The 12843-nt window shown below is 47.4% G+C and overlaps 1 protein-coding gene across 2 annotated transcripts in view; it reads left to right on the forward strand.

The window, feature by feature from the left end:
• The window catches only part of LOC144600509 (septin-6), a 79105-nt gene that overhangs the window by 55815 nt on the left and 10447 nt on the right, over nt 1–12843 (forward strand). For both annotated transcript variants that reach the window (XM_078412165.1, XM_078412166.1), the window contains exons 4-8: nt 476–662; nt 3883–4044; nt 6185–6281; nt 8544–8712; nt 10828–10960. In XM_078412165.1, the coding sequence (XP_078268291.1) occupies nt 476–662; nt 3883–4044; nt 6185–6281; nt 8544–8712; nt 10828–10960 (748 nt within the window). The remainder of the gene's footprint in view (nt 1–475; nt 663–3882; nt 4045–6184; nt 6282–8543; nt 8713–10827; nt 10961–12843) is intronic.

Raw genomic sequence — 12843 nt, forward strand, 5'->3', positions numbered from 1 at the left:
TGCATGTTTGTCTCCAGCCTGGCGCTTGGGTGGGTGACAATTGTGTCTCTTGGATAGACCATGGCCGTTGTATGATCCGACTCAAACAGGGGCAGCACAGTGGCGCAGCGGCAGAGTCGCTGCCTTACAGCACCAGAGTCCTGGGTTCGATCCTGACCACAGATGCTCTTTGTACGGAGTTTGTACGTTCTCCCTGTGGATTTTCTCCAGTTGCTCCAGTTTCCTCCCACGCTCCAAAGACGTACAGGTTTGTAGGTTAATTGGCTTTGGTAAAATTGTAAATTGTCCCTTGTGGAGAGGACAGTGCCAGTGTTCGGGGTGATCGCTGGTCGGCACGGACTCGGTGGGCCGAAGGGCCTGTTTCCGCACCATATCTGTAAATCCTAAAGTCCTAAAGTCGAAACACTCTGTTCAGACCGCTTTACCACAGTGTGGCGCTCCTCTGTTTGACAGACTGTGCTCTCTGTACTTGCAGCTACAGGTCTATTGTGGAGTTTATTGATGCCCAGTTCGAGGCCTACCTACAGGAGGAGTTGAAGATCAAGCGTACGCTACACAGCTTCCACGACAGCCGCATCCACGTCTGCCTGTACTTCATCGCCCCCACCGGCCACTCGCTCAAGTCTCTCGATTTGGTGACCATGAAGAAACTGGACAGCAAGGTGAGGCATAGCTCAGGAGGCTTGCACTTAGATCACGCATATCTACCACCTTGAGTGTCCGGCCACTGTTAAGGGTAAAACCTGGGCCACCTTTGCTGGAGTTATCCTCGGCATTGTTTCTGTTACCAGCTGCTCGACAAACCTTGTGGATCTTTGCTTCAATTCTGGCCTAATTTCTGACCTAAGTTTAATCAAAACACGAAGTGCTGGGAGAACTCAGTGGGTCAGGTAGCATCCATGGGGGAAATGGATAGGTGACGTTTTAGGTCGGGGCCCTTAAATTTCGTCACTCCATTTGCAGCTATGTCTACACAGCGGCACGGTGGCGCAGTGGTAGAGTTGCTGCCTCACAGCACCAGAGACCTGGGTTCGATCCTGCTATGGGCGCTGTCTGTAAGGAGTTTGTCCATTCTCCCCATGACTGCGTGGGCTTTCTCCGGGTGCTCCAGTTTCTCCCACATTCCAAAGACGTGCGGGTTAATTGGCTTCTGTAAATTGTCCCTTGTGGGTAGGATAGAACTAGTGTACGGGTGATCGATGGTCGGCGCGGACTCGATGGGCCGAAGGGCCTGTCTCGACAGTGTATCACTGAACTAAACTACAGTCGGCAAGTCTCGGAAACCTCACCCCTTATCCATCTGCCATCTTCCCTCTCCCTCTGGGGTGCTTCTCAAAACCTGCCTCGGACCAAGTTCCTTGCCATCCAATGAAGTGCAAGTGGCTCACTGGTCAACGTTTCTCTTGTGATTGAGTGAATGGTCCCCACTTGAAGGGTGACCTTGTAGACATTGATAAAACCATGAGGGGAATAGATAAGTGAATGATCATCATCTTTTGCCTGGAGAAGTGAGAAGTCAGCACTAGATAGGGCATAGATTTAAGATTTAAGAAAAGACTTTGCAGACCTGAGGGGCAACCTTTTCCACATAGAAGGTTGTGTGTGTGTGTTTGTGTTTACAGGGATCACTGGTCAGCGTGGACTAAGTGGGTCGAAGGGACTGAATCTCTAAGCTAAACTAAACTAAAACTCAGCGGAAAACTGTGTAAAAGAGGATATTGATCTTGTGACTGATTATATGTGGAAATTGTCCAAATATTTCAAATCCCATCCTCTGCTTCCATTGTTTGTGTGCTGTGCCTCACTAATCTGCCCTCGACGAGGAAATTCAAACAATAACAATCTGCTTTATCTCCAGATTTTTATTTTGGAGTTTTTCAGAAGGGAGTGACCAGGAGTTTAGTTATTGAAGATTAAAAGCCAATTAATCAAAATGTTTAGATTCCAGGCCATGGGATCTTAGTTGAGCCTCGTGTGCTATCTCCTCAGAGCTTTTAACCTCTTAGTATTAGTTTAGTTTAGTTTATTGTCACGTGTGCCGAGGTACAGTGAAAAGTTTTTGTTGCGTGCTAACTAGTCAGTGGAGAGACATGACATGATTACAATCGAGCCGAACGCATTGTACAGATACATGATAAAGGGAATAATGTGAAGAGCACTCAGTGCAAAATAAAGTCCGATCAAAGATAGTCCGAGGGTCTCCAACGAGGTAGACACTAGTTCAGAACTGTTCTCTAGTTGTTGGTTGGATGGTTCAGTTGCTGATAACAGCTGGGAAGAAACTGTCCCTGAATCTGGGGGTGTGCGTTTCCACACCTCTATGCCGTTTGCCCTTTGGGAGAGGGGAGAAGAGGGAGTGGCCGGGGCGTGACTCGTCCTTGATTATGCTGCTGGCCTTGCCGAGGCAGCGTGATGCGTAAATGGAGTCAATATGGAGGTCGGTTTGTGCGATGGTCTGGGTTGTGTCCACAATTCTCTGCAATTTCTTTATTCGGCTTTGAAGCTGTTAAAGGAAATGGCAACAAAATAAGAATTTCTGTTTAGTCGGGGTGGATATGGTGCTGGGGAACTTTCACCTTGCATCTTCAGTGAGTTGCATCTAGCTGGGCATCTTAGTGCTACATTTGTGGAGTACGATGCTCTCAACAAATGCAGCATTGCAAATTGCCTCCACTGACTCCTTCAGCACGCACTCTCGTGTTGATTTTGGAAGCTTGCTGGCTGCTATTGTGTAAATACCCGTGACTTTACACAGTAGCTAGCCTTCTGCGGGATCTTTGAGATTGTGGTGTGCGGCACAGTGGCGCAGCAGAAGACTTGCTGCCTTACAGCGCCAGAGACCCAGGTTCAATCCCGACTACGGGTGCTGTCTGTACGGAGTTTGTACGTCCTTGTGTTTGGGTGGGTTTTCTCCAGGTGCTCCAGTTTCCTCCCACACTGCAAAGACCTACAGGTTTGTCGGTTAATTGGCTTCTGTATATTGTCCCTAGTGTACGGGCGATCGTTGGTGAGCACAGACTCGGTGGGCTGAAGGGCCTGTTTCCACAGCTTTATCTCTAAACTAAACGAGCAGTTGTGGGCTTTTCTGTGCTATACCTGGGAATGCTGATTGCCTGGGGTAAACATTCGCTAAACACCTATTGAAATAAGGTTCTGACCAAGTCTGTGGACCTGAGAATTTGTTTGAAGCAATTGAAAGATACAGCATGGAAACAGGCCCTTCAGCCCTCCCGGTCCATGCTGACCATCGATCACCCATTCACACTAGTTAAATGTTATCCCACTTTCACATCCACTCCCTGCACACTAGGGAGCAATTTACAGAGGCCAATTAAACTACAAGCCCATGGATCTTTGGGACATGGGTGGAAACCAGAGCACCCGGAGAAAACCCACGCAGTCATGGGGAGAACGTGCAAATTCCGCACAGACAGTGTTCGAGGCCAGGATTGAGTCTGGGTGATTAGCGTTGTGAGGCAGCAGCTCTTCCCGCTGTGACACCGTGCTGATTTGTGGCCATTTTCCAATGGATTCGGCACATGTAGGACGTGCGGAGGACATGCATGTGGTCACAGAACGTGCAAACTCCACACAGAGAGCTGCTGAGGTCAGGATCAAACCCGGGTCGCTGGTGCTGTGCGGCAGCAGTTCTACCAGCTGCACCACTGTGCCACTAACATAACCTGTAAAAAGATAAGATGTTCGTTGATCTTCATCTCTCCTGTCCTCTAACATTCTGTAATTTATCCTCGTTTCTTGCTCCTATTTAAACTTTTATACCGTAAGATTTTATTCAGGGCTACATTTAAACGCAACTGGACAGCTCCCGTGAGTTGCTACCCTGTATAAACCCGTAGCCAAAGACCTTCTCTTATCTTTCAGGTCAATATCTTTCCAATCATTGCCAAAGCAGATTCCATTTCCAAAACCGAGCTCCAGAAATTCAAGATCAAGATCATGAGTGAATTGGTCAGCAATGGGGTTCAGATCTACCAGTTCCCCACGGATGACGACACTGTGGCCGAGATCAATGGAACCATGAACGTGAGTTTGCCTTTTCTTTGCCTTCGTGCTGAACTGGAAATTGTAGTTTGCCAAATCTATTCCTGTTCTCTGGGAGTAGGTTAATAACTATTGGAAATCGCAGCCACCCATCCAGAGAGGGGGAGATCCTTCCTGCCCAGACAGCTAGGGTTCAAGGAGGACTTGCCTCTCATCACCTTGTGGGCTTTAGACTTTAGTGATAAGCGCAGAAGCAGGCCCACTGAGTCCGCACCGACCAGCGATCTCCCCGTACACTAGCACTATCCTAAACACTGAGGACAACTTGCAATTTTACCAAATCCAATTAACCTACAAACCTGTACATCTTTGGAGTTTGGGAGGAAACTGGAGCACCCGGAGTAAACCCACTTGGTCACAGGGAGAACGCGCAAACTCCCTACAGACAGCACCCACAGTCAGCTTCGAACCCAGGTCCCTGGCGCTGTTAGGCAGCAGCTCTACCGCTGCGCCACTATGCCACCCAAGTCAATGAGGAAGGGCAACAAATAATCACCTTGCTGCATGATACTAACAGATCGCTTCATGAGGAATATGGGCAGATGGTTTCCATTGCAGTCTTGGCAAGGAACGTACAAGCTAGTACGTACAGTCACTGTTTGACAAATCTAAAATAAAATGCAGACATAATATGGGGCTTTTGTGGTTTTTGTAACTTTAATGCAAGAAGTGATTTCCTTTTTAACATAATCTGAGGAAGTACATGGTGCTTGGACAGGTGCATGGATAGGAAAGGTTTAGAAGGACATGGGCCAAACGCAGGCAGGTGGGACGTGGAGACGGGGCATCTAGGTTGGCATGGGGAAGTTGGGCCGAAGGGCCTCCATCCATGTTCTATGATTATAAATAATTTTTGTAAATATTTTTTTTAATATAATTTTTATGCAAGATGTTTTGTAATCTGAGGATGGGATTTGTATATAAAAAGTGATAAAAAAAAAATATATATAATCTGAGGACATTATTTTTAAATATATTTAGATTTTGATTTTTATGCAAGATGGTCTGAAGAAGGGTCTCGACCCGAAACGTCACCTTTTCCTTCTCTCCAGAGATGCTGCCTGACCCGCTGAGTTACTCTAGTTTCTTGTGTCTATCTTCAGTTTAAACCAGCATCTGCAGTTCCTTCCTACGCATAGTTTAAAATAATTTATTTTAAAATATAATTTAATTTGAAATAAAATTAATATAATTTATTTTGAAATATAATAAGTATAATTTAGTTTGAAATATAATTAATCTAATTTACTTTGAAATGTAATTAATCTAATTTGGTTTGAAATATAATCCTTAATTTATTTTAATATATAATTAATATAATTTATTTTAAAATATAATTTATTTTTAAAATATTTTTATGCAAGATGTGATATTTCAAATATAAGTTTTAAAACATAAAGTAACATAAGTTTTCTCAGTGGGAGAATGTGGTGAGGCTGGGGTTAGAGTTTCTGGGGGCAGTCAGGGAGGGAGTTAGCTGTGTAGTTAGTTGGCTGTGGGTGGCTTATGATACTCTTTCCGTGGTGGGTTTTAGGAAACTAATTCTCTTGAGGGTGTTGGTAACAAAGGAAATGCATGCCTGGGAATCAACAAGGAAAACTGAAATGAGAAATCTTTATTTTAAAAACATGATCTGAAAGTTGGTAATTTGGATAAAGGCCAAAAGAGAAAGTTGAACACGATTGGCCAGTAGATACAAATAGCTGGGGTAGCTCAGCGGGTCAGACAGCATCTCTGGAGAAAAGGAATAGGTGACGTTTCCCAGGTCGAGACCTGACCTGAAGAAGGGTCTCGACCCGAAACGTCACCTATTCCTTTCCTCCAGAGATGCTGCCTGACCCGCTGAGTCACTGCAGCTTTTTGAGTCTACCTTCGGTTTAAACCAGCAACTGCAGTTCCTTCCTAAACAGTATTGAATAGCAATTTGGATGAAAGCCAAGGGAGAGAGAGTTACTGTACAATGGTGTAAGAGCAGTGGGGTGGGACTAATTGAAAAGAACAGTGCATCTTTGAAGGGTCAAATGAGCTGCTAAATACTGATGAAGGTTGAAACCAGGCTGTGCATTGTGAGTCATTCCATCACTGCTGTGCATGTATATCCATTTGTGTTGATGTGTTTCAGGCTCATTTGCCTTTTGCTGTCGTTGGAAGTACAGAGGAGATTAAGATTGGGAACAAGATGATGAAGGCACGGCAGTACCCGTGGGGGACAGTGCAGGGTGAGCTGGCTTCACCGGTTCTGCTGCTAAAGCATCGCCGTTAACGGTCCATTTTATTCTTCTTGACTTTCTCTCAATGTTGAGTATAGCTCATTGCAACCAAAATACCACTCAACCACAACCTCTAACAAGAAACCAATGTCCGAACCATTAGCACACTGAGCCTCATGATCTGAGGAATCACTTTCCATATAGTGTAGGTGGCCCGATATTACAAAGGGGTGTGACCCGAGAAAATGGTTCCTAGTGCGTTTTAAAAAAAAAGCAAATCCGAGTTAACTGCGCAGTGTCAAGAAAAGTGAGTTGAAAACAAATATATTTTGTTCCTTTTTATTCACTTTTGTAAACATTGTACTTTAGTTGAGAGACACAGAGCAGGGAACAGGCCCTTCAGCCCACCGAGTCCGCACCGACCCGGCGATCGTGCGTACGCTAACATTATCCGCCACACCAGGGACAATTTACAATTTTTACCAAAGCCAAATTAACCTGCACACGTACCTGGAGTGTGGGAGGAAACCGGAGCACCCGGAGAAAACCCGAGCGGTCATAGGGAGAACGTACAAACTCCTTGCAGACAGCAACCATAGTCAGGATGGAACCCGGGTCACTGGCGCTGTAAGGCAGCGGCTCTACCACCGTGCGCACTGCTGAGTTATTCCAGCACTTTGTGTTTTGCTTCAAAGTATCTGCAGTTCCTTGTTTCTCCATTTTACTGAGAAATCTCCTTGAAGAAGTTCTCCTCCTTCCTCCGTGTCTGAAGGAGGGAGGACACAGGATGCTTGCGTGAGAGCAGACTAACTCCAGTCGCACTGCCTTCACCAAGTTGTTTGTGCAGCTGCAGGGTGATTCATGCAGCAGCAGCTCTGCGGCTTGTTTTCACAAGTGGCGGGAGGCCGTGCTGGACGAGCTGCCTCGGGATCTGCGGATGGTCAGGGTGGACATCTTCCTGGCTCGGCGCCTCCACCCCATGGCGGTGGTGGTTGGCCGGCCGGCCGGCCCTGAGAGGAGTGACCCAGTCAGCGGGCTGGCATAGAGTGCATTGCAGCTGCACCCTCTCCTCACTGCAAGGAGCTAACTAATATGCACACATTAACTAATATGCACAAAACAAAAACACAAAGTGCTGGAGTAACTCAGCGTATCAGGCAGCTTCTCTGGCGAGCACGGATAGGCGACATTTTGGGAAGAAGGGTCCTGACTCAATAAACAATAGACAATAGGTGCAGGAGGAGGCCATTCGGCTCTTCGAGCCAACACCACCATTCAATGAGATCATGGCTGATCATTCTCAATCAGTACCCTGTTCCTGCCTTCTCCCCATACCCCCTGACTCCGCTATCATTAACAGCTCTATCCAGCTCTTAAACGTCGAAACGTCACCTATCCCTGCAATGTTGCAAACCAGCACCTGCACTTCCTTGTTTCTACATGGACAGGTGACATTTTGAGTAAAGACTCCTCTTCATTCTGCAGATGCCACAGGTGTGGAAGAGCTTTATTGTCAAGAGAAAAGGTGCCAATAGGCCAGAATTCAGTGGGTTTCAGAGCCTATTCTCAGACAGCCAGACATGACAAACATTCCCCACCTGCCCGCGTTTGGCTCATATCCCTCTAAACCTGTCCTATGTATGTACGAAATGTTTCTGAAACTTTGCGATAGTCCCTGCCTCAACTACTTCCTCTGGCAGCTCGTTCCATACAGCCACCACCCTTTGTGTGAAAAAGTTATCCCTCAGATTCCTATTAAATCTTTTCCCCTTAAACCTATGTCCTCTGGTTTTCGATTCCCCTGCTCTGGGCAAGAGACTCTGTGGGTCTACCCGATCTATTCCTCTCAGGATTTTGTACACCGCTGTAAGATCACCCCTTATCCTCCTGCGCTCCAAGAAATAAAGTCCCAGCCTGCTCAACCTCTCCCTATAACTCATGCCCTCGAATTCAGGCAACATCCTCGTAAATCATCTCTGCGCCTGTTCCAGCTTGACAACATCCTCCCTATAACATGGTGCCCAGAACTGAACACAATACTGTAAATGTGGCCCGATCAGCGTCTTATATAACTGCAACATGACCTCCCAACTTCTATACTCTAACAGCACATTGTGTTTTATTTTTGTAAACCAGCATCTGCAGTTCCTATTTCTACATTGTACCTCAGACTAATTTGCGCCATTGTACTGTTCCCTGAGAAGATGTGTTCAAGAGTTAACTGTGCTGCTTTCCTTTGTAAACGCCCTGAAACGCATGATGGCGGTGCAGTGGAGAACGAGAACCATTGTGACTTTGTCAAACTGCGGGAGATGCTGATCCGGGTGAACATGGAGGACCTGCGAGAGCAGACCCACGCCCGTCACTACGAGTTGTACCGACGCTGCAAGCTGGAAGAGATGGGATTCAAGGACACCGACCCTGACAACAAGCCCTTCAGGTAACGCGCTCGAGAGAGTGGCGCAGCGGTAGAGTTTCTGCCTCGCAGCGCCAGAGACCCACGTTCGATCCCGACTACGGGAGCTGTCTGTACTGAGTTTGTACGTTCACCCTGCGACCGCGTGGGTTTTCTTTGGGATTTCTGGTTTCCTCCCACACTCCAAAGACATACAGATTTGGAGGTTAATTGGCTTGGTATAAACTTAAATCGTCCCTGGTGTGTGTAGGTTAGTGTTAGTGTACGGGGATCGCCGGTCGATGAGGACTTGGTGGGCTAAAGGGCCTGTTTCCACGCTGCATCTCTAAACTAAACTAAACTAAACTCCTAAAAACACACCTTGATATTCCCCCACCCCTCCGTATGCTGCAGAACCTCACACTTCACAGCTCTCGATTTAACCATGCCCAGAACGTTTTTGCCAACTTGATCATAACAAGCTCAGTTGTCACGTGCACTGAAGTACAGTGGCCACCAGTGCACAGAGGTACAGTGGCCACCAGTACACAGAGGTACAGTGGCCACCAGCATAATCAAGGACGAGTTGCACTCCCTCTTCTCCCCTCCCCCATCAGGCCGGAGGTAGACATTTGAAGACCACACCTCCAGGTTCAGGGACAGTTTCTTCCCAGCTATTGAGCATGCCTTTTATATGCCGAAGAGAAAACTGAAGGGGACTAGCCCACAAAACAAGCATAAGCTAAAGGTGTCTGCAATACAGGCCTGGCAGACCATCACCAGCAACTGGTGATGTCCATGAATCGCAGACTTCAAGCAGTCATTGCATGCAAAGGATATGCAACAAAAGGATATGACTACTTTCATTTAAATGACATCGCTGTATCCCGAACATTATGGTGCCCTGATATGGGGGGACGATGTATAAACACTGCTGTAATCTCTAAATGGTGAAACCAAAATGTATAAAAATGGCCTTTATTAAAATCTGACAATGTGCACTTTAACCACATGTGATTTTTTTCTATTACAAATCTCAAATTGTGGAGTACAGAGGCAAATAAATAAATGATGTGTCTTTGACCCAAACATTATGGAGGGCACTGTATCTGTACACTGTGGACAGTTCGATTGTAATCTGTGTTTCCGCTGACTGGTTAGCGCAGAACAAAAGCTTTTCACTGCACCTCAGTACACGTGACAATAAACTAAACTCAACTAAGTGCGCGTAGAGTTGCTGTTGATCAGCATTGTCACTGTTCCAAGTTGGGTCTTATTGAAATAAAATTATTCAAAACTTTCCCTTCATGTGGTTTTAGCACCATTGCAGTTCTGCCAGGGGGAAATTGGAGGTTAAATGCATGGCTGCAGGAAAATTTAATGCAATGCATTTAGTTTCTTGAGCAAAAGCGAAATTCTGCGAGGACGTAGTCGAAGCAAAGATTTTCTGCAGGACTCTGGGTGGATCGGGCAAAACCTACGGTGAGGAAAGAAACTTATGTCGGACCAGAAGTTAAAAGTAACTGAGTGGATTTTGAGGCAGCTCCAGAGCTTGGAAAAAGAGTCCTGAATAATATAATGTGGAGGAAATAAATAAATGGAACTTATTGTTGGAAACGTGTGCTAATGTTAAATACATCTCAATGGGCTCATTGAAGGAGGAGCTTTATTCTGTTTTGGCAAGATGCAGTGGAAAGTACAGACTAGCAGGCTGTACATGAATGTTGAATAAATGTTGACTTTAGACTTCAGAGATGCAGAGTGGAAACGGGCCCTTCGGCCCCACCGCCTCCAGCCCGACCAGTGATCCACACATACATTAGCACTATCCCACACATGAGGGACAATTTATAATCTGTAGCCAATTAACGTATGATCCTGAACGTTTTTGGAGTGTAGGAGGAAACCGGAGCACGCGGTCACAGGGAGAACGTACAAACTCCGTACAGACAGCACCTGTGGTCGGGATCCAACCCGGGTCTCTGGAGCTGTGAGGCAGCAACTCTGCTGTAGCACCACTGCACCGCCCTCTTGTGTTTAATCTTTCTGTGTTAATTTCTGCTATTTTCTACCTGGACTTTTTGTTTGCTGTTAGGCGTTAAAAAGTCCGATGCTGACTCAAAACCCGAGTCTGTGGCAAGTGATAACTCCCTTTTGCAGTTTACAGGAGACGTACGAAGCGAAGAGGAACGAGTTTCTGGGGGAGCTGCAGAAGAAGGAGGAAGAGATGAGGCAGATGTTTGTCACACGAGTGAAGGAGAAGGAGTCTGAGCTGAAGGAAGCGGAGAAAGAGGTAAGGTGGCTGCCGTTTGCCCCTTCAACTAAAACCACACCACTGCAGTGAGGCAGCACGGGCAAGCGGAACCTTTAATTTAGACACATTTAACTTAGAGCAAGTTGTTCAGTTGACACACAAAGAACTGCAGGTGCTGGTGTACAACATGAAAGACACAATGTGCCTGAGTAACTCAGCGGGTCCATGGATACTGGACCATGGACCCTTCTTCAGACTGACTGTAATAGGGGAGAGAAAGCTGGAAGAGAGGTGGGGAGTGATAGGTGGATGCAGGGATGGGGGGGGGGGGGGGGGGGGGGGGGGAGGTTCATTGGCAGAGGCCAGAAGTGAAAAGAGAAAGTGGGAGATAAGGATGGAGGAGGTGTGAAATGTGAAGCCGGAGGATGGAACGTAGGTGGAAGAAGGCGGGGGGGGGTGAATGGGGAAAGGGAGAAATGGGTGTGCATCCATGTGGTACAGGGTTAAGAGAGGGAGAAAGGTGGGGGTGGTGTGCGTAGGTTAGTTACCTAAAATTGGCGAATTCAAGGTACATAAACGTTGTGAGCTACCCAAGCGGAATATGAGCTGCTGTTCCTCCAATTTACGTGTGGCTTCACTCTGGCAACAAAGAAGGCCCAGGACAGAAAGAGCTCGGTGTGGGAAAGGGAGGGAGGGTTAAAATAGTTAGCAAGCGGGCGATCCAGCATTCCTTGCCAACCAGATGCAGGAGTCTGGCAAAATGATTGCTGCTGTCTGCCTACGCTTGGTCTCACCGACGTACAGGAGGCCACATTGGGAACATTGGAAGCATTAAATGAGGTTAGAGGAGGCTCCATGAACCTCTGTCTCACCTGAAAAGACTGTTGGGGTCCCTGGATGGAGGTGAGGGAGCAGGTACAGGTGTTGCATCTCTTGCTGTTGCAGGAGAAGGTACCTGAGGAGAAGGCAGTCTGACATGGATCACCTATCCATATTCTCCAGAGATGCCGTCTGACCTGCTGAGTTACTCCAGCATTTTTTATTTTATTTTTTGTAAACTGGCATCTGTAGTTCCTTGTATCCTCAATGTACATGCTGTTAGGTTGTTATCTACCCCAGTGGAATATGAAGTGTTTGGCTTAGTTTAGAGATACAGTGTGGAAACAGGCTCTTCAGCCCACCAGGTGGAAACATGCCCTTCAGCTCACCAGGTGGAAACATGCCCTTCAGCCCACCAGGTGGAAACAGGCCCTTCAGCCCACCAGGTGGAAACAGGCCCTTCGGCCCACCAGGTGGAAACAGGCCCTTCAGCCCACCAGGTGGAAACAGGCCCTTCAGCCCACCAGGTGGAAACAGGCCCTTCGGCCCACCAGGTGGAAACAGGCCCTTCAGCCCACCAGGTGGAAACATGCCCTTCAGCCCACCAGATGGAAACAGGCCCTTCAGCCCACCAGGTGGAAACAGGCCCTTCGGCCCACCAGGTGCACGCCGACCTGCGATCACCCGTACACTAGATCTATCCTGCGCACTGAGGACAATTTACTGAAGCCTCTTAACCTACAAACCTGCACATCTTTGGAATGTGGGAGAAAACCGGAGCACCCGGAGTAAACCCCTCATGGTCATGGGGAGAACGTACGAACTGCGTACAGACAGCACCTGTAGTCTTAATCGAACTTGGGGTGTCTGGCGCTGTGAGGCAGCAACTCTACCGCTGCGCCGCCGTGCCGTCCATCTTCACCCAGTTTGCCAGTGGCCTCACTCTGCCAATGGAGGAGGCCTGCGACAGAAAGATCGGCACGGGAATGGGAAGGGGAGCTAAAATGGTTAGCAACCGGGAGATCCAGCAGGCAGGTCCTGGCAGGCAGAAGGAGCACAAGTGTCCACGTTTGGTTCAGTTCGCTGTGTTTTGCAGCCAGGCC

The sequence above is a fragment of the Rhinoraja longicauda genome, chromosome 15, assembly GCF_053455715.1.
Source record: "Rhinoraja longicauda isolate Sanriku21f chromosome 15, sRhiLon1.1, whole genome shotgun sequence".
Taxonomy (NCBI): Eukaryota; Metazoa; Chordata; class Chondrichthyes; order Rajiformes; family Arhynchobatidae; genus Rhinoraja; species Rhinoraja longicauda.